The 21546-nt window shown below is 38.5% G+C and overlaps 1 protein-coding gene across 2 annotated transcripts; it reads left to right on the top strand.

Annotated features, from left to right (window-relative positions):
- Nucleotides 1-113: 113 nt before the first annotated feature.
- UBA5 (ubiquitin like modifier activating enzyme 5) lies at nt 114-21337 on the top strand. Of its 2 annotated transcripts, XM_037061277.1 has the most exons (12): nt 114-406; nt 5476-5521; nt 5624-5713; nt 8325-8434; nt 9239-9325; nt 9974-10058; nt 10870-10974; nt 11304-11431; nt 19884-20019; nt 20285-20360; nt 20499-20605; nt 21120-21337. In XM_037061277.1, the coding sequence occupies exons 1-12, from the start codon at nt 246-248 to the stop codon at nt 21201-21203; spliced, it is 1215 nt and encodes a 404-aa protein (XP_036917172.1). In that variant the 5' UTR covers nt 114-245; the 3' UTR covers nt 21204-21337. The 2 variants fall into 2 exon arrangements, with proteins under 2 accessions (XP_036917172.1, XP_036917173.1); XM_037061278.1 differs by lacking the exons at nt 114-406; nt 5476-5521 and having other exon boundaries at nt 5622-5708; nt 21120-21287.
- Nucleotides 21338-21546: the final 209 nt, after the last annotated feature.

Here is a 21546-nt window from a genome sequence, read left to right as displayed (position 1 = left end):
AGCTAGAAGGAGGTTTTGTTTGTTTGTGTCCAGAGGGGGAGGGATGACAGCAACCGGAACCAGTACCGTGGGATGCTTGCGGGAGTGGCCGAAACGTGTCCTTCCGTGAGGCGCTGAGATCTGAGCTTGGAAGGCCGCTAGGTTCCTCCTTATATACTCGTTAGGAGCCCTGCAGTCTTGCCATCGTGGGGCGGCGGCGACGGCGGCGGCCAGGGGTGGGAGCGTTGGCGACCGGAGTCCCAGCCATGGCGGAGTGTATGGAGCGTCTGCAGCGGCGGGTTGAGGAGCTGGAGCAAGAACTGGCCCAAGAAAGAAGTCAGCGGGCTCTCGGGGGCGGCGACGGAGGAGGCGGCCGGGCCCGCATCGAGAAGATGAGCCCCGAAGTGGTGGACTCCAACCCCTACAGGTGACCTGGGGTCGGAGGGGGAGAGCGGGGCGAGGTGACGGTCTCCGTGTGGCCTGGAGTGAAGCGCTTCCCATTCAACCAGCTCCCGTGGCATCCCACCTCCCTTTTCTTGTTCTGAGGATCCTGGTCCCCAACAGGCAAGGCCAAGCCTCAGTAAGGGTCAAAAGATGTTCTTTTTCTTAAAAAACAAACAAACAAACAAAAAAACCCAAACAAGCGAATCAGCCATATGGTACTGCGCCTGTGCCTTCCTATGACACGTATGCAATTTTCTACCGCTCCTGGCTGTATCATTCAGCCTCATAAAATTGATATTAACACCTTTCAAAGGGTGATATCAAATGTAAAACCCGCTAAACATAACCTTCGTGTACTGAGTCTCGTAAAGGCTTCTTAATGTTTCTTAAATGGGGGCGTGGTGGGAATAGCTTGATTAGTTCTAAAGCCATTGGATTTTACCAGTCCTGTCCCTTCATTTCTTCGTTTCCTCAAGTTTGTTAACGCAGCAGCCGAATACAGCGCGGTGCTTAAGAGTAACGTCTCTAGAGTCAGATTAGTTAGATTCAAATCCCAACTCTTAGTAGCTGAGTAACCTTGGGTGAGTTATGAACCTGTCTGCTTCAACTTCTCACTTGTAAAATGGGGATAATGGTAGTATCTTTCTCTGTCAGAGTTGTGAGGATTGGAAACGTCAGTGTATGTACAATTTTTAGAAGAGTTAGTACATGCTAAGCTTTGTACAAGACTTTATTGCTCAGTTGCATATACTAATGTTAACTGAGCTTTCACTACCTTCTAAGCACTCTGCCTACCTCATCACTCATGCATTCCCTCCCCACCACAACCACAGGAGATGGCCACTACTATTTTATTCATTTTATAGATGAGAAAATTGAGGCTTAGAGAGCTGTTGTGACTTGCCTCAGGTCAGGGAGCTCGTAGTACAGAGTAAGGCCTGGACTGGCATTAGATTTGTTTTGCTTCAAAATTCACAAGGAACTGTCTCCCCAGTAAAAATAAATAAGCCACTAAGTACTGCATCTAAAATTCAGATAGTTCATAAAGTAGGTGAAAAGTTGTAAAGTAGGTGACAAAGATGTTATTGTTGCTCTTGTCCTTTAAAGAGCAGGAGAGTTTGGATTTTTTAAAGTTTTTATTTATTTATGACATAAAAAGCCTCAGAGGAAGTTTTGGAGTAAATGAATTTTTTAACCAGTGTAAAATGAAAATTAGTATTTAGGCGCAACGATTTTAATTACAATGCTTATACTAGAAGAACCTGACAAAATTCTAATTGTCTCATAATTACAGAAGAGTTCATATTAACCCAAATCAAATGAAATCATTCCAGGTTCTTGTTTTTCCCTCCTTCATCAGATCTAATAAATTAGCATGTTGTCTTAATTCTACTTTCTTCTTTTCCTTTTTCTTTCAATTTTATTGAGATATAATTGACAGGGTTTGTGTATTTTGACTGTGTTTCCAAATATGAAGGATTTATGATCCAAAATTTTCAGATTTTGAATAAGTATGAACTGACATCTCTAGTAAGAATGAGTCGAAACTGTTCCACTGGTATCCTTAGACATTTTGTAGTTTTACAAATGAAAATCTTGAAATTTTTCCATTCAAGAATGAAAAGCAAGGAGATGTGGGTTGTATATTTAGAAATCATCTTTCAGGCATTATTTTAATGTGAGACAATCCATTGACATCGTATTAATCACAACTAAACCTTCAAAATTCAAATACAAATATTAAGTGTTTTCTATCTTATTTGCACCATTTGTCTTTATTAAAAGTGCTACATAGGAGATGACAGTTTTCATCTGAAGCTCTTCATTAGTACGTGGAAATTTGATAAAGATCAGCCTAATTTTCCTAGTGTTCGTTCAGCAAACATTTAGCCAGCACCTTTTCATTTCTAGCCCTCCTGGATGGTGTTATCTATCATTTATTACCTGTTCCTTATGCACAGACCCTGGGGAATACAATGTAAACATGGTCATTTCCCTCTAGAGATTACAAGATGAGCGTGAATAGATAGAAAGTTAAACCTGGGATTGCAAAGTGCGTGGTAAGAATTATGATAAAGTACGGGGTTATCAAAAAATACAGGAGAGGGGTTTGTAGGTGCTCAACATCATTTAACTGCATTGAGTGACACAAGAGGTGTAAAGCCTCGGAACCTCAAAGACCTTTTGCTTTAGTTTGGGAGACTCAATGGTTCAGAAATAATGATCCAATAACACAAATAAAGGTAAAATTGTGTGAAATAGAATATAATTATAAGCATATGGTGAAAATTGAAAGGGGGAGCAGAGGCTTTAAAATGAGAAAAGTTGGTTTCAAATACTAGTTTAAAAACCCAGCTCTGAATCCTTGTTTGCCAGTTAGCTGATCTTGGGAAAGTTAATTCACCGGAATCTTTTCCTCATTTGTAAAAGGGGGTTGCAGTACACTCTTCTCAGGGTTACTTATGAAGATTAAAGAGAGCGTCAAGGTAAAGATGGCAGATTGATCACAGGCATTTATTATCACTGTCTACCTAGTCCCACCAAAATGACAGTAAAGTAGAGGGTTTCTATTCATAATCAGAATGGGGCAGACCCTGTACTTGAAGATTATAGTGACAAAATTTTAGACTAGAAAAGACATGAATGACTAATAACCAATTTAATGGATCCAGTGAAGTTGACCCTTAAGCTTATAGGTTACATCACAGAATTCCCTAAAGGCTTAGGATTGGGCACAGGTACTTCCAACATCCGAATTATAGGGGTACCAGAAGGGGAAGAGGAACAGCCACAAGTGGAAAACTTATTTGAACAAATAATAAAGGAGAACTTCCCCAATCTGGCAAAGGAAATAGATTTCCAGGAAATCCAGGAAGATAAGAGAGTCCCAAAGAAGTTGGACCCAAGAAGGAACACACCAAGGCACATCATCATTACATTAGCCAAGATTAAAATGAAGGAGAGAATCCTAGAAGCAGCAAGAGATAAGGGGACAGTCACCTACAAAGGAGTACCCATCAGACTGTCAGCGGATTTCTCAAAAGAGACCTTCCAGGCAAGAAGGGGCTGGAAAGAAGTATTCCAAGTCATGAAATCCAAAGACCTACAGCCAAGATTGCTCTATCCAGCAAAGCTTTCATTTAGAATGGAAGGACAGGTAAAATGCTTCTCAGATAAGGTCAAAGGAGTTCATCATCACCAAGCCCTTATTATTATTTTTTTAAAGATTTTATTTATTTATCTTTAGAGGGGAAGGGAAGGAGAGAAGGAGAGAAGTATCAATGTATGGTTACCTCTCCTGAGTCCCCTGCTGGGAACTGGCCTGCAACCCAGGCATGTGCCCTGACTGGGAATCGAACCGCAATCATGTGGTTCGCAGGCCCGCACTCAATCCACTGAGCTATGCCCCCCAGGGCAACCAAGCCCTTATTATATGAAATGTTAAAGGGACTTATCTAAGAAAAAGAAGATAAAAAATATGAACAGTGAAAAAGGACAGCCAACTCACAGTTATTAACAACCACACCTAAAACAAAAGCAAACTAAGAGGACAGCTAGATCAGGAGCGGAAACATAGAAATGGAGATCACATGGAGGGTTAGCAACAGGGGAGTGGGAGGAGGAAAAGAGGGGAGAAGTTACGGAGAATAAGTAGCATAGACGGTAGGTAGAAAATAGACAGGGGGAGGGCAGGAATACTATGGGAAATACAGAATCTAGAGAACTTGTGACACATGGACATGAATGAAAGGGGGGCAATGGTGGCGGAGGGGTGTGCAGGGTGGAGGGGAGTGGGACAACTGTAATGGCATAATCAATAAAATATATTTAAAAAAGAACAAAAAGAGAAAAAGATAAGCCACTCAAGAAAAAAAAGAGAGAAGCTCCTCATGAAAGAAACAAAATAAAAATATTAACTTCAATAGACTATGTAAGGGGAACACATCTCCAATGTTATCATTACCCCCAGATGATATAGGGTATTTTGTAAATGAAACAAAACAAGGTGATACCAAAAAATGGAAATCACTTAGATGATTAAAAAGAATTTTTGAGGCCCTGGCTGGTGTAGCTCAGTGGATTGAGCGCGGGCCTGTGAACCACACAATTGTGGTTTGATTCCCAGTCAGGGCACATGCCTGGGTTGCAGGCCAGTTCCCAGCAGGAGACTCATGAGAGGCAACCATACATTGATATTTCTCTCCTCTCCTTCCCTTCCTCTCTAAAGATAAATAAATAAAATCTTTAAAAAATTCTTTTTGAAAATGAGGAATAACAAAAATTAAAATTCAATAGAAAAGTTGGAAAATAATGTTGAAAAAAATCCAGAAAATAGAACATAAAACTGAAATGGTGGAAAGTAGGAGAAAAGAAGTAAGAGTACAGGACTAGTCCAAGTGGTCCAGCTTCCAAATAATAAGAGTTCCCGGAAGATAATTCAGGAAAACAAACAGAGACCATCAAATTCTTCAAGGGAATTCCCAGAACTAAAAAATGTGTATCCAGTTTGATAGTGTCTTCAACACAATAGATGAAAACAGGTTCTCACTAGGGCACATCATGAAGTTCCAGAAGACACTGGAGTTATAGCTTAGAAATTTTGAGGGGGAATTATTTTCAATTAAAAAAAATCTTGTGCTCTGGCTGGTGTGGCTTAGTGGATTGAATGGCAGCCTGTGAACCAAAGGGTTGCCAGTTTGATTCCCAGTCAGGGCACATGCCTAGGTTGTGGGCCAGGTCCCCAGCAGAGGGTGCATGAAAGGCAACCACACATTGATGGTTCTCTCCCTCTCTCCCTTCCCCTCTCTCTCAAAAGAAATAAAAATAAAATCTTTTAAAAAGTCTTGTTGCATGGTCTGGGAAGATATTTAGGCATTAGTGTTTTTGAAGCTGTCTTGGTAATTTAGTTTCATCTGGTAAAACTCAGCTGAAAGATTTCTTTTCTTTTAATGGGTTAGTAATGATTGACTTTTGGTGCCTATTTTCTGTGATGTGTGTTTACCTATGTCACTAAGGTTGTAACCTTTAAAACTTTTTTTTCTTTGTTTTAAGCCGCCTGATGGCATTGAAACGAATGGGAATTGTAAGCGACTACGAGGTATGGTATACTTTCCCAAGTTTTTTTAAGATGATTTCAATAAGTGAAAATAATTTTTCATGGAGACTTATTAACCAAGACATATAATTTTGCATTTTACAGAAAATCCGTACATTTGCTGTGGCGATAGTAGGTGTTGGTGGAGTTGGTAGTGTGACTGCGGAAATGCTGACAAGATGTGGCATTGGTAAGGTAAAAACATTTCTCTTTGCCTATTAGGGAGAGAACTACTCACTTCTGGAGTAAATCAGGTACAAAATAGTATTTTTCTCTCCTTATTGCTAATGGCTTATTGATTTGTGGTGTATTTATTCAGATTGTTCTTTCTACCCAAGGGGGTTAAGACCTAGCCCCACCCAAATGGAAACTGGTGTTAATGCTCATTAAACAAGGACTACCTAATTATGTTCAGGAACTTTTTTGTTTGGGGTAATGTATAACCAATTTGGACTTAAGTGTTTGAAATTGAACTGGAGAATGCTCCAGATTTTTTAAACCCTTATATATTTACTTTGTTTTTTTTGAAAATTAGCTTAGACCGTGGATTGAAAGAACTAACTTTATTCCAGGTATCAATCGACCAGTCTTAGACTTACAAAGCTTGAGTCCATGATGATAGATAATAGTGGTTGAATACGTAAACTTTCCACAAATTCTGTACCATTTAATTAGTCATTTTGGTAAAGCATGCACTTTCCCATAAAGTTTATCAGTGTTTTTTTAATATGTTGCTTCACTCCACATGCCAAATTTGTCAAAGAAAGTAATTTCAAAGTTGGCACTCATTTATCAGTATAAACAAAACAACACCAAAATACTAAAAGTGTTTATTAAAATTTCAAAGTCCGTGAAGAGGCTCACAAAAGCCAGCCGTCAGCTGCTGAGAGAAGTGCCCTGGCCGACTGACCCGGGGCAGTACAGGTCCTGCGGACATGTAGTTTTCAGTTTTGATCGTGTGTCAGACGCCCTTGGAAGGCTCATTAAACCACAGATTACCAGACCCTCCCCCAGTGGTTTTGGTCCTGAAAGTTTCAGGTGGACCTTAGGATATGAATGTTTAACAAGTTCCCAGGTGATTTTGATGTTGCTGGGATGGCGCTCGAAGAACCTCTGGATCCTTGCTACTCAAAGGATGGTCCTTGAGGTAGTAACATCAGCACCACCTGGGAGCTTATTAGAAATGCAGATTCCTAGGCCCCACCCCGGACATGCTGAATCAGGACTTGTATTTTAACAAGATCTCCAGATGATTTGTACCCATATTAAACTTGGGGAAGTACTCCTGTATAGGCACAAGCTCCAGGCGATGCTGATGCTGGACCAGGACACGTTTTGAGTATCGTGTCTAGACCAGTGACTGTCAGATATTGCTGTAATTAGAATTACCTGGGAAGTTTTAAAAAAATTCTCATATCCAGACTGCACCCCACAGTAAGCAAATCACAATCTCTGGGAATGGGGCCCAGACATCTGTATTTTTTCAACTCCCCAAGTGATTCCAATGCACACTTAAGGTTGTACCCCAAGGATCTGCGTGGGTAAGTAGGGAAGTGCAGGGTTAGAGAGCCAGAGCCCACCGTTCATCCCCGAAAGTCTCTGGAATCCCCAGATCCAGATCAGCTGCTTTATTTTACGGAGGAGGAGGAGGGTATTCATCTGTATTTCTTTTCACATTTAGGCCTTTTCACATTTTTTCACATTTAGGCCTTTTTAGGCCTAAAAAGTGAAAGTGATTCACCCATCATCAGAGCTGATTAGTGCCAGAGTTACAACTCACCCCTCCTGTCTCCAAATTTAGGGTTTCCTGCAATTTACTCATAAATTGGCTGTTAGGCCGATACTCAAACTTAATGCTTGGCCTGATCCAATAAATATTATTGAATGAGCTTAAATAAATCACATTTTGGAGACTCTGGGGTTAGAATATTATCATAGGGGACATAAGTGATATCTTTTCTAGCAAGATTTTAAGGGTTACTTAGGTGTTGTTTTTATGCACTGGGTTAATTTTTTTTTTTAGTTTCCATATTGAGAAGAAGAAAAGATCATTTTTTATTTTATTGTTAAATTTAAGATGCTGGAAGTTGTATTACAAAGTCACAGAATTTTAGATCAAGGAAGGGACTTTGGAAATCCTTGGGTCCAACCTGTTCTTATTGATAAGAAATGGGATCTTTGGGCCCTGTTAAAGTTGTGTGTGTGTGTGTGTGTGTGTGTGTGTGAGAGAGAGAGAGAGAGAGAGAGAGACTGTCACGCCTAAATATACAGCAGTAAACAGGAATGATTAGTTAGTAATTCTTTTTGGAATAATGCTTTAGCCGTGGCATGGGTACTTACAGTGTCATATTCACAAAGTGAGTCATGCTATACTATAGTTTTAAGTTTTAAGTTATGGCATTTGTTTTTATCTTATTGAAAATTTTATTTATCCAATGGGTTCTTGGCTTTTAGCAAGAACTTGGAATGAAATGGAATGAACGTTAATCATTTGGAGAGGCAATACTGCATCATGGTTAGGGTGCAGATGCTGGACTGAGAATGTCTGGATTTGACTCCCTGTTCCACTACAGATGAGCTGCGTGGCTTTTGAGCGAGCGCTGTAGCTAATCTCATTTCTAAAATGAGGATAACAGTATCTATGTATTGAACACTTACCTCATATGAGCATTAAATGAGTTGATATATGGCACCCAATGTTTCAGAGTTTATTATTACTGCCAAACTGTTAAACCCATCAAATGTAAAGCCTACTATTTCATTCTGTGTTATGCTTTTCATCAGAATACTGCTATTTTTGTTCTAGTTGCTACTCTTTGACTATGACAAGGTGGAACTGGCCAATATGAATAGACTTTTCTTCCAACCTCATCAAGCAGGATTAAGTAAAGTTCAAGCAGCAGAACATACTTTGAGGTAAATGGAATAGCAGTTAAAGACCATATTTATTGAAATCTTACTTTGTGTATTTGGTATGAGTTAACGTAATGTATAAATGGACCTGACTTTTTCTTTATAAAAATGCAGGTTTCACTTATGTGAAAGATTCTCTTATCTCTTGGATCTGTGTTGGCAACCTTTTCCTGTATAGGGCTAGATAGTAAATATTTCAGGCTTTGAGGGCATATAACCTCTTTCAAAACTGCTCAACTATGCCTTAGCAGCTGTATATGCCTTAGCAGCTGTAGGCAACATAAAAATGAATGAGCATGGCTTTGCTCCAATAAAACTTGATTTATGGGCTCTGAAATTAAAATTTTATATATTTTACATGTCATGAAATAATTATTGTCCTTTTGACTTTTTTTTTCTGTAGCCATTTAAAAATGTAAATCCATTCTTAGCTTGCAGACCTTACAAAGGCAGGTGGCAGGTCAGTTTTAGTCTAAAGGCCACAGTAGGCCAACCCTTATTCTAGGACATTTCTTTGTGGGCCCAGACATACTTGCACTGAATTGAGTGAAGGAACAAAAAAACTCTTGTCAGGGTGACGAGCAGCTAACAGAGGTGATAAGGCTTAATTTTCAGCACGTAGATTGTGGGAACATTTTCGTAAGCTTTCTGATATTTTAAGAGATAGAAGACTACTTAGGGTTTTTGTTAAGTAGCTTGAATTCCATTTCTCTGATCTCTGTTAAGTGATCTTTGTTTTTTTTTTTCCTGCTTTTTCTTACTATTCCTACCAGTGGGTTTTATACTCATTCCTTTTTCCTCTCTTAGGAACATTAATCCTGATGTTCTTTTTGAAGTACACAACTATAATATAACCACAGTAGAAAACTTCCAACATTTCATGGATAGAATAAGGTAAAATTTTATTTGTGAATATTAGGCACAAGGTCCAGCTCAGTTAAACAAGTGTTATTAGAAAAGATACTGATGATTAATTCCATGAGTTGGTACAATGAAATATATTTTTGTTTTTAAAAGTTAATTTTTGTGTAGTTTTTATATAGGGGGAGCTCAGTTAAAAGTATATATATTGTCCAAAATACAATGGTAACAACAAAATAAAAAACAAACCAAAAAAACCCCTACTATCATAATAGTGTAACAAGGAATCCCCAATTATACATTCTGTGTTCTATAATATATTTCTATCTGAAAGTGGTTTTCTACAGAAACTCTTGTATTACCACTGAAATAATGAGTTGCGTTCAATGGACTTTTTGTTACATTTGAACCAAAGTCTGAAAACTGGTAGGTGAATGGTAACTTTTGTAAAGAGACTACACTTGGATCCTTGTACTTCTCATACAAGAGGTACTGAACTATCGTTGATGTTCTATTAATAGTTACTTAATACTTTTTTTATACTGGATCTTTAGTATTACTTACTATTTCATAATTATACTTAAACATTTACTGAAACCAAATAAATGTGTGACTGAACAAAAATAAATTAGAATGTATTTTGTGTCCTGATTTTTTTTCTAATAAAATTTATTTTCTTAGTAATGGTGGATTAGAAGAGGGAAAACCTGTTGACCTAGTTCTTAGCTGTGTGGACAATTTTGAAGCTCGAATGGCAATAAATACAGTGAGTGTTCCTGCATTGGGTAAAATGTTGTACTTATGGATTTATCTATTTTCCTGTATGTTCTATCCGTGTATATTCCCCATCCTAAAAGTAGTTCTGCATTTAAACCCTTTTATAATGTGTCTTATTTATTTTTAATGTTCCCTTTGCCTACCTTTGAAATGTACTCTAACGTCTAGGGCACCTGTCTAGTCCTGCTATTGGGGCATATGTTTCAATGCCCTGCTCTAACAAATGCCACTAGAGGAAAGTATAAAATAGCAGATACTTGTGATGTACAATTTTTAAAATAAAGGAACATCTTATAATACTGTTATTCTTTGTCAGCTTTGGTTTTAACTTAACTTTTGTTACTTTAAGTAAATGTAGAAATATGTATAAATTGCCTCTAAAAATGGTTTCTCAAAAGTAAAACTGAATTCTTTTTAAACTATTGTGTTTTCAGCTTTTCAAATGACATTTGGCATTTTTTGTTGCTGAAATAATTTTAGAAAAATTAAGTTTTACATTAGTAAGAAATTCAATGAACTATGCTTTAATTTAATTAGATTATTTATTGACTGCTTACCTTCCTGTTTATTTTAAACAGAGTGACGATGGTCAAGGAATTCCATTATTTACAACTTACCTCTTACTCTGAAAATTAATTTCAGAATAAAATTAATTTACACTTATTATACTTATTATTAATTTACACTTAATTTGGAAAATTTAAATATACTTAGTTCAACCTCAGTTTTTCATGGGAAGAAGTTATGGTAAATTACTTCTTGCTCTTTTCTTTCTTTTATTTTTACCTGTTTCTACCAAGGCTTGTAATGAACTTGGACAAACATGGATGGAGTCTGGGGTCAGTGAAAATGCAGTTTCAGGGCACATACAGCTCATAATTCCTGGAGAATCTGCCTGTTTTGCGGTATGCATACTTCATTTTGGGGTGTTTCTTCCTGTTAAGCACTACAGTTCCTACAGGCATTGAAAGTATATTACAGATTCCCAGTCAGGGCACATGCTTGGGTTGTAGGCCATTCCCTGCAGGGGATGCACGAGAAGCAACCATACATTGATGTTTCCTTCCTCTCTCCTTCCTTTACCCTCTAAAGATAAATAAATAAAATATTTTTTAAAAAAGTAAGAAAGTATATTACAGTGCAAAGGAAAACAAACTGAATGTGGTGGGACACTATTTGGAACATACACACTTTCCCTTTTTTGACATATACTCTCTTATTCTTTTTCCTGCAGTGCGCCCCGCCACTGGTCGTCGCTGCAAATATTGATGAAAAGACTCTGAAACGAGATGGTGTTTGTGCAGCCAGCCTTCCCACCACGATGGGAGTGGTTGCCGGGATCTTGGTACAAAATGTGTTGAAGTGAGTGAAGCCTAATTTCTCTGAATAGTCTCATTTCTCTTGATAATAATAAAGATATTTTAAAAAGTATTTTAAATATTGGAATTACCAGGTATTTAATTTAGATTTTGAAATTTAGTCTTAAATATACATGTACTTTTAATTTTATATACTATGTATAATAACTGTATACTTTTTATTTGTACGTAATATACATTAATAGACATAATTTAACTGGACAGTTGACCCTTGAACAGTGCAGGGGTTAGGGCACTTACCCTTGTGAAGTCTAAAATCCATATATAACTTTTGATTCTCCCCCAAATGTAACTAGTTAATACTAGTCCCTTGGTATCCACTGGGGATTGGTTCCAGGACTCCCGTGGATACCCAAATCCAAGGATACTCAAGTCCCTTATATAAAGTGGTGTCAAATAATGCATATAGTTGGCCCTCTGCACCTGCGGATCCCTGGGGATAACAGAGGGTTGACTATGTAGTTACCGAAAAAACCAAACATGTATATGTGAACCCCGTGCAGCTCAAGCCTGTGTTGTTCAAGGCCCAACTGTATGGTTATTGGTATGTGTAATATAATATGCATGCACGTTTGTCTCGCTGACTGCGTTTGGGAAAGCCTTTGTTAAGTGGTATCCTGGTGCTGGTGTATTTATATGTGACTCTTTAACCAAATAATATGAATTTCTGCAGGTTTGACCAAATGTTGGAGACTTAGACATAAACTCATGTTTCCATTCTCTTGATTTAACTCTTACTAAAAGTAATATGAATGTGATTAAACATTAACCAGGGTAATGTCTCTATTATCCCAAAACAAATATCCAGCAACCACGCCAACTAAGTTTGAGTTTGAACCTTCGTCATCTCATGGCACATATAAACTAATTACTAAAATTCTGCGGCACACCACAATATGTATTTTTTGCTGATCTGACAAAAATGACTCATTCACATAGGATGGCTATTGTTGTATCGGCTGTTGTCACTTTTTATTTGACAACCTCAGAGAAAAGAGGTCAGTGCCCCTGACCAAATAGTTACTGGACATTTTAAAAAATCTCGGGTAATATACTGGGGCACGCTGGTTGAAAATTTCAGACCTAAACTGTAACTAAAGTTATGAGTGTGTTCATAAATTTGGACAAAAATTTGGACACATTTGGAAAAAAGTTTCTTCAAAATTAAAATTAGTGTCAAAGAGTTTTTGAATCAACTCACACTCAATTAAAAGTAGAACTCCTTTAGGTGCTCCCTCTCTCAGGCCTTTTTTTTTTATCACTTGACAACGTTAATAAGCTTAGTTATGTTTCCTAAACTTCCAACACAGTAAGAACAGGCTGCAACATGATGTAGGGAGGCACTCTGGTATCAGAAGTGTCCACTACCAGCAGAGATGCTATAAAGCATACATAAGAACTCTCGAGGCAACTGTCTGGAGCTCTTTTACATGGGAGCAGACAGCTTGTACAAACTTCAGTGGGCCCTGGCTAAACCGAACGAACACTTCGTAGAAAGACACGGAAAGGGCAAAGGAATCATGGCTGTGAAGTCTTCTCTCACGATGTCATATTTAGCAAGCCCTCTATTGAGGGACACTTAGGCTACTTACAGATATTTTGCTATTATTAATAATGCTGCAAACAACATCTTGTTGTGTATTATCCTAGATTTTTATAGTTTTAATTTTTAGGAGTGGAATTTCTGGGTTTATGTAAAATTTATTTTGACAGATACTACTAAATTTCTCTTTCAAAGGGATTGTACATTTCTGTTGCAGACCCCGACCCGCAGAGTCTGCCTGTTGTGGAAAGCACAGGCAACAACAATCCTATGTGGAAAAAGGGAACAGGCACGACTGCTCTCTCAAGGGGAGAGTGCCTATGGTGTCTCGGCCACTCCTTCAAGAGGGGAGCGCCCCAACCCTTGCCTAGACAGGCTTTTATTGTTTTCCTGGGGTCTTACATCATAGAAAGATTTATAATCTATCACATAGAATATTATTATCTTCGTTTTAGGTATAATCAGGGAAATGAAAATAGCATGCAGAGAGGGATGGCAATGGGCTGATTAGCTCTGTGCTTGGGAGAACTCCTACAGGCTTTGGAAGTTACCTTGAGAATAAACAATATACATTTGTTGCATTAGACCAGGATGAGGGAGTTTGAGCAAGAGCAGGCCATAACAATCTGTATGCATTTTCTAGGCCTGATTCCCACGGGAAAACTCAGTTTGAAGATCTGGCTCCTGCCCACCACTTGGCATCTGTAGGTTTTCCATACAGAGCTGAGTCACATTTGCCAGGCCAAGACAAACTGGTCCCATACAATTCCCCCCTTTTTTGTTTTTTGTTTTTTGTTTAGGCTGTTGTGGTGATACATCTTACAAGACTTGCTACTTGCTGGTCTCTTTTGCGACCCTGTGTAAATAATTTGTAAATGCATCATAATATGCAAAACATCATTAAAATCAGTAAACAACCAGCAGCTCCCGTGACCCACAGTCTCAGGTTGAGTCCATCAAACCAGCATTTTGGGTTTAACGAGCAAGGTTATCATTAAGGGTTTGGAGAATCTCCTGTTTAGTTAAGCATTGAATGTCCTGTAACTGTAACTCCAGTTGCAACTTACTGATTTGTCCTTTTAAATTACTAGAAAAAGCCCCTCTTAGGTGATGTTGAATATCACTCCAGGAATGTTGGCTGTGGTTGGGGGACACACAGTTTGGAGAAACCAGGATCACAGGTCAGCTGCTGACAGGTCATTAGCACATCCTGGCATTCACTGATCCAGGTGAGCGCTGGTTCAACTGCAGAAAGTCGAGTCAGGATTTCTTGACCAATCTGGGCCTGTTGAAGCATTTCTAAGGTGGAATTGGTTAAGAGAACATCGACAGTATGAGCAGTCTGAACTGACCCAGTGAAGGCAGCGGTTGCCGTGGCTGCAGTAGCTGTGACAACTATAGCAGAAACAATACATGCAATCAAAGTGCCAACAAACCATCGGACTCTTAACGAGGCCAGCGCATTGTTAAGCGCTATTATGCCATGAGGATCTTCCTATTCTCTGGTTATATTAACTGGCACCCATATCTCAGTTTGTCTTCTAACTATATAAACTGTAGTGAGACTTAACTGAGTAATATTGAGATGAGTAAGACAGCTGGCATATATGGAGCCTGCCGGAATAGGCAAAGAATACATTTTTGCTGATTTATTATAAAAGACTTGAGTTGTTCCTGGAACTGTCAGAAACAAGTAAGGGTGAGAGGTACAAACTGTGACCCAATCTTGTTTTAAAGGGTCAATTTGATAAAAACATCTTTGGATACCTTTAGGGTCACATACAATTCTTATATACAGATGCATTCTAGTAATAAAAGGCAAGCCCATTGTCCAAGAATTGAAATGTCAAGGGCTAGCGTGGGGTTGGGAGGAACAATTCTGATAAAAGGTGCCCCAGTACCGGGCCCCTCCCACCATATATTAGTATATGGGATTTCAGGCAGAGCTGAAACTTTTGTCTTGTCAAACTTAGCCAGTACTCTCCAATTAGCTCTCCAGTTCTCTACTATAAAAGGACTTTTGGGGAGAAAAGCAATAGTAGCATTCGGTCCTCTGTAAAAAGACTAAAAGACTGGGTTTCTGTGGTTTATGTCTAAAGTACAAGATGGAATCAGAGAGGGATTGAGTATGATAAATCCTCTCCTGGGTATGCAGGCCAATTATAATTACTATGGAAAACTGATAGTAATTACTGTCAGTTAATTACTGTCAGTTACTGTCAGTTAATTACTCTTTCTGTAGCATAAAGTTGCTCCTTTAAAGGAAAACACAAAGTGTCAATAAGAACAGAAAAATAGACTAGTAAGTACTTAGCAACATAAACTGCCTTTTTTGGCACCAGAATCCGGTGCTTGTTTTCTTCTAGTTGGCCAGTGTCAGCTGGGCCACCTGGTCTGCTGGCTGATCGGTTTTCATCTCCAGGTAGCAGAGCTTGATGTCTGTTTTGTTATAAAGCTTCACCCTTTTGGCTGGAAGCCAGATAGGACCTGTAGGGATGGAAACACATGCATACCCACTTCCCCGTGTTAAGAGATCTACAGGGCCCTGCCAAGTACCATCTCCCAGTGGATCTCTATATAGAACCTGAGGATAAGATGACTTTGGTTCTTTCTTCTGAAAAGGTTTCTCAATTGGAGTACAAAGTGATTCATCACAGTTAGAAAATTATAGGTAAACGTAGCTAACATAGTCAAATTTGGGGGGAGTAGACTCCTGACTCCCCCTTTTTTGTTTTTTAAGAAGATTTTTAAAGGTATGATGTGCCTGTTCAACAGTTGCCTGACTGGTTAGATTATAGGTATTCCTGTTTTATGTTGGATATTCCAGTGCTGAAGGAAGGCCCGAGTAGACTGTGCAAGGTATCCAGGGCCATTACCAATCTTAATTGGCTGAGGCCGACCCAAATGACTGAAGGCTTCAAGCCAATGGGCTTGTATATTTTTAGCAGATTCTCCTATTAAAGCAGATGCATGTAGGGCACCAGAGTAAGTACCAATAGAAATGTGAATGTATTTAAATTTTCCAAAGGGTGCATGATGAGTGACGTTTGTTTGCCAAATCATTTGAGAGTTTAGTCCTCGAGGGTTAATTTCTATGTATGGAGATATCTTAATAAGGGCTTGACAGTCAGGGCATTGTTTAATATTTTGCTTAGCTTGAGAATGATAAAGAAACAGTCTTTTAACTTTTTCTGTTTAGCTTTGGGGGTCTGATTTTTCATCTTCCTGGAAGGACTCCTTTAACCTCTTAATCTTTGGCTTTCTGGTTTGCAGTAGGTAGGGAGCAGTTGGCTGAAAAATAGGCTCAGTTTTAAAAGTGCTGTTGTTTTTTTTTTAACTTGGAAAGACAGGCCCTCTGCTGTTTTTGCAAGCTGCAATGAGTAAGAGCAGCAAGTTAACTGTCTTGTTGTTTTTAGAACTTGGTAGTTCTTTGGTTTAGAGTTTGCAAGAAAAATGAGTATAAGGGGCGTTTTGGTCAAATATGTTTTAGACAAAAGTGGTTATGTGCCAAGGGCCTTTCATGACTTGATTGAAAACTCATTGTTTTCTTCTGAGAGAATAGCCAGTTCTTTTGCAAGGAAATAATCAGTGTTTACAGGTATTGAGTTAAAAAATGGTACTTTGTTTTCTGGGGAGAAGGGCTAGTTCCCCTAGGGAGACAGTACACCTATATCTCAGTTTTACGATAAAGGGTCACAGCTCTGGCATAAACAAGGAGGATTCTTGATATTTTTTAACACATCACACCTCCTATCCCACGTATACTATGCTTTAGATTGACAAATTTATGAATACATTCATAACTTTTAGAAACAGTTTTTCTCTAGTGGCAAATGCATTTACTTTTTTTTTTTTTGGTGATTACTGCATTCTTGCAATGTGCTCAAAAGTGAGCTGTCTCATTATCTAGTGCCCTTGAAAATTTTTAGGGAGATTGAAGAAGAAGGAGGGAAGATACTAAGCTCAGCATAGCTTGTTCCCAGGACTGAAGCAGTCCCTGGGTCTTCAGAAAGAGGATTCAGAATGGTTAAAAGACACATTTCTCATTTTTTCTTTTTCTTGTTTACTATCTGAGGGAAGTGAGATCTTTTTCTTTCTTTAATAATTAATTTAAATTCTTTCTGAGTAGAATCTTTATGATGTAATAATATTAGAAATCTCATTCTATCTATTAAAATGTTTTGAGACTGAGATGTTACTTTTAAAAACAGAAACAAACAAAATAAAATTCAGGCAAACCAGTATTTTCAAATTAAATCCTCTAAAGGAGGGAGTGAGACACTAGTCTTTATCTCACACTACCTGGTGCTGTTTCAAGTTCTGCCCAACTTTTCCTAAATAACTAAGTCTAAAGATCCCTTATCAGGGATATATTTAGCAGCTTTAAAAAACTGCCAAATTAGCATAAAACATTGCCCTATACTTGTTGTTTAAAAGTTTCCATTTTTACTTTTGATTTCTGCCATTTCAGATTCCGCAGCCCATATTAAACCCTAGCTAATTAGCTAGTGGGGAGTATAGTGTGGTGGGTCAGAAATGTACTGTTGGTGAAAACCGTCAGGGAGGGCTGCCTGGTATCCAGGGTACCCTAACTCTGTTTATGGGTTTCAGGTTTTTCCCACGCATCTAAGACTTCGAGGGAGGGCTCGAAGCCCCAGGTGACCAACCTTTATATCACGCTCCCTGATTGAGCCCAGAGTTAAATTATTGTGACTGGAAGTCCCTATGAGGCCCCTACCCGTCGTAGGGATTGACCCCAGACCCCTCCGCAAGGCCCCTACTCACGTAGGAACGCCTGAGATCTCAAGCCGGAGGGAGGATTTTGCCTCTCATCTTCAGTGCCAGAGCACTCATAAACAACCCTGTTAACTAACTGAGTTCTCAAAGTGATCTTCGGAGTCCAGTTGAAACCGAAACACTCATTTACTATCTGCTTTCTTATTTACAGGCGGGCGGAGGAAAAAGGCAGAATCAAAAGGGCTGCAAAAAGCAGCTTTTAAAGAAAGAACATGCAGAGACTCTTGCAAAAAGCTAGTTGAAAGGAAAGTTCATTGCTCTCTCTCCCAAGCCTAAAACCTGAGTGGGGATTGTGCTACGGGGATGGGCTTGTGAGCGTCTTTTACAGTGTACCTCTTGTTGCGTGGGCTTTTGCTTGCAGTTGGCAGGAAACCTAGTGTTCTGTCCTGGCCCATGTCCAGCGTATCCTGTCACAGGTGTCTTTGTTGCAGCGAGAGCCCTTGTGGCTCTTAAATGCTTGACCTGTGCCCGCAGGGTGTGGCAATTGCCAGAGAGAGAGAGCAAGGCTTCTGCTTACTAAAGAGAGTGTGGTTGCAGAGAGAGCGACCTTGGAAAAGAAGAAAAAATACCCTTTTCCTAAAATACAACACACCCTACGCCCTCCGAAAAGCACTAGGGATCGTCTGCCCTTACCTGAGCTTTTGTGTGCGTTCTATCCACGTTGGTGTGTTGACCACAACCTGATAGCCTTGGCTCATGGCCTTCAAGTCCCTGTTCGGGCACCAGATGTTGCAGACCCCAACCCGCAGAGTCTGTCTGTTGTGGAATGCACAGGCAACAACAATCCTATGTGGAAAAAGGGAACAGGCACGACTACTCTCTCAAGGGGAGAGTGCCTGTGGATGCCTCGGCTACTCCCTCAAGAGGGGAGTGCCCCAACCCTTGCCTAGACAGGCTTTTATTGTTTTCCTGGGGTCTTACATCAGAGAAAGATTTATTATCTATCACATAGAATATTATTGTCTACATTTTAGGTACAATCAAGGAAATGAAAATAGCATGCAGAGGGGAATGGTGATGAGCTCATTAGCTCTGTGCTTGGGAGAACTCATACAGGCTTTGGAAATTACCTTGAAGATAGACAATACATATTTGTTGTTTTAGACCAGGGTGGTGGAGTTTTAGCAGGAGCAAGCCATAACAATCTGTATGCACTTTCTAGGCCTGATTCCCATGGGAAAACTCAGTTTGAAGATCTGGCTCCTGCCCACCACTTGGCATCTGTAGGTTTTCCATACAGAGCTGAGTCACATTTGCCAGGCCAAGACAAACCGGTCCCCTACACAGTTCCATCACAGTGTAGGAACACCTGGTTTGCCACACCTTTGATATCGTTTGACAACATAAAACTCTTTAATCTTGGTCCACATGATATGTGAAAAATGATTATCTCTTTCAATTATATTTGTGATAATTTGAACACTTTTTCTGTGAATTATTTGCTCATATTCTTCACTGTTTTTTTGCTTTTCCTTGTATATTAAGAACATACATTTACAAGTATTTTTCCTTTTGTTGTTTATCTTATATATATCATTTTCTCTATATACAAGCTTCTGAAAGGACTCAGGTTAGACTGGGGGAAGCACAGGAAGCTTTATGCATACTGGAAATGGTCTGTGTTTTGATCTGGTAGTAAGTATATGGATGTAATTATAAGTAATTATAAGATTTTTATAAAATTGAGCTTTACTTTTAAGATTGTAAACTTTATAGTAATATATAAATTTTTAAAAAATTACATTTAGTATCATATCTCAGGAATTTTTAAGACATACTTCTTTGGCATTTTAATCTCTCTGAAATCAGTATGCTTCTTAAAGTTGTTAACATACCATAGTTTAATTGGCAGCATTTTATCTTTATTAGAGATTCAGAAAAATAAGAGTTCTGTGGTTGATGAAAGTAATCTTTTCTTGATGTCTTCAACAAATATCTTCTATGAGCCAGGCCCTGTAAATGAGACAATAAATTTCTGTTTTCTTATTGCAAAACTCATTACTTATTTCAGAATTGTTTTTTAAAAATCCAATTACTTTCTTTTAATACTTTCATCCTTTTATTTATTTAAGTCTACCTTGATTTGTTTCTCTAGGTTTCTGTTAAATTTTGGTACTGTTAGTTTTTACCTGGGATACAATGCAATGCAGGATTTTTTTCCTACTATGTCCATGAAGCCAAATCCTCAGTGTGATGACAGAAATTGCAGGAAACAGCAGGAAGAATATAAGGTACATGTCAGTCTGTCAAAATGTATGAGACAGAATTTTGCATAGGATAATAACTTTGAAAGGAAAAAGCTAATTTAGATTTGGAATGATAATTAGATTCTGGGTTCTTAAAGCTTTTAATTTATTCACCATGCTTCAAAAATAAAAATTCTGTTCAAAGTCCTTTTTGCTTTTGGTTGGGTAAAAAGTCTGTCTGAATTCTTGATTAATGCATCAGATAACTGAGAATGAGTACAAACGCTTTGACACTGTTTGATTTCTACAGAAAAAAGTGGCGGCACTGCCCAAACAGGAGGCTGTTGAGGAAGAGGAAGAGATACTACATGAGGACAATGAGTGGGGTAGGAAGCCTTTCGTGCATTGGAAGGGCAGCATAAAACGTAGAGAATCTAACTATAACTGAGAGTATAGAAGTTTGGGGTTCTTATTGCTTATTAAGTTCCTTTACAACTGTTAAAAGGTCAAATGTAACTCTGCAGGGATTGAGTTGGTATCTGAGGTTTCAGAAGAGGAACTGAACAAATCCTCAGGTCCAGTTCCCAGCTTACCGGAAGGAATCACAGTGGCCTACACAATTCCCAGAAAGGTTCGTCTAAAACCTGATTTACCATAAGTAAATATCGTATCAGAGAAAAATGTTATCTTTCTTCTTCATCCAACTTTATAATGCCAATGCATTATTTCCTGTATTAGATACTTTACACTATGGGCATCAAGATGTGTGAGAGAAGTATTCAGTGCTAATATGGGTGTGTGCACAGCACATTTAAACTTGGTTCACTCACTACTGGATCAAGTAAAATAGATTTTGGTAAAATGAAAATATTTTTGTAAGTTGGTGGTTTTAGCCACAATACCATTTAAAAGGACCACTTCAGTAGATACCTCAGGAATATTGAAATTACTGCCTTGTTAATCAAAAGATTGATGTGGAAAGTAGAAGGACTTTGTCTTTCCTAAAAATTAGAAGGCATATTTAGTAAAAAAAAAAACTTACATCGTAAACTTGTTGAACATGGTTGAAGCTTACTGCTTATGTATTTCTAAGCATCAAGAATTGCATATGGTTATTTTTTCACTATGTTTTCCTCTGTTGATAGCAAGAAGATTCCGTACGTCAGGTAACGGTAGAAGATTCTGGGGAAAGCCTGGATGATCTCATGGCCAAGATGAAGAATATGTAGATAATGGACTGGACTACATTTTATTTTCTGTGTTTAAGCCTGTTCCTTTGCAATTAAAAAAAAAAGTCATGTTAAAACCTGAAAGAATTTAGGGCAATATCCATTGATGTGTTTTCTTTGCTAAATTTTTGTTATACTTTTAAAAAATAATTTTAACTGTTGCTTGTTGTTCCCCCAACCTCAACTAAGTCAATAACTCTTCATTGTGGTAAGAAAATTTCACAGGATTATTTTAGGCAGTTATAAATCCTATTGAAAACGTAGCCATTGAGATGTTTTGGTCCTTGTGAAGGATGGAAGAACAGACCAGTTTGACGCTACACATGTTCTTTTTATTTCCAGT

Source organism: Sturnira hondurensis, unplaced genomic scaffold (assembly GCF_014824575.4).
Source record: "Sturnira hondurensis isolate 20B ecotype Veracruz unplaced genomic scaffold, ASM1482457v3 Scaffold0013299, whole genome shotgun sequence".
In the NCBI taxonomy this organism is placed as follows: Eukaryota; Metazoa; Chordata; class Mammalia; order Chiroptera; family Phyllostomidae; genus Sturnira; species Sturnira hondurensis.
This window is presented reverse-complemented; position numbering and strand designations above follow the sequence as displayed.

Bases quoted from the DNA above. Each gene is read 5' to 3' on its own strand.
- UBA5 (XM_037061277.1), top strand. From the start codon at position 246: ATGGCGGAGTGTATGGAGCGTCTGCAGCGGCGGGTTGAGGAGCTGGAG. The intron at 9,326-9,973 runs GTAAAATTTTAT...TTATTTTCTTAG, and splicing joins CATTTCATGGATAGAATAAG to TAATGGTGGATTAGAAGAGG. The intron at 10,059-10,869 runs GTGAGTGTTCCT...GTTTCTACCAAG, and splicing joins CTCGAATGGCAATAAATACA to GCTTGTAATGAACTTGGACA.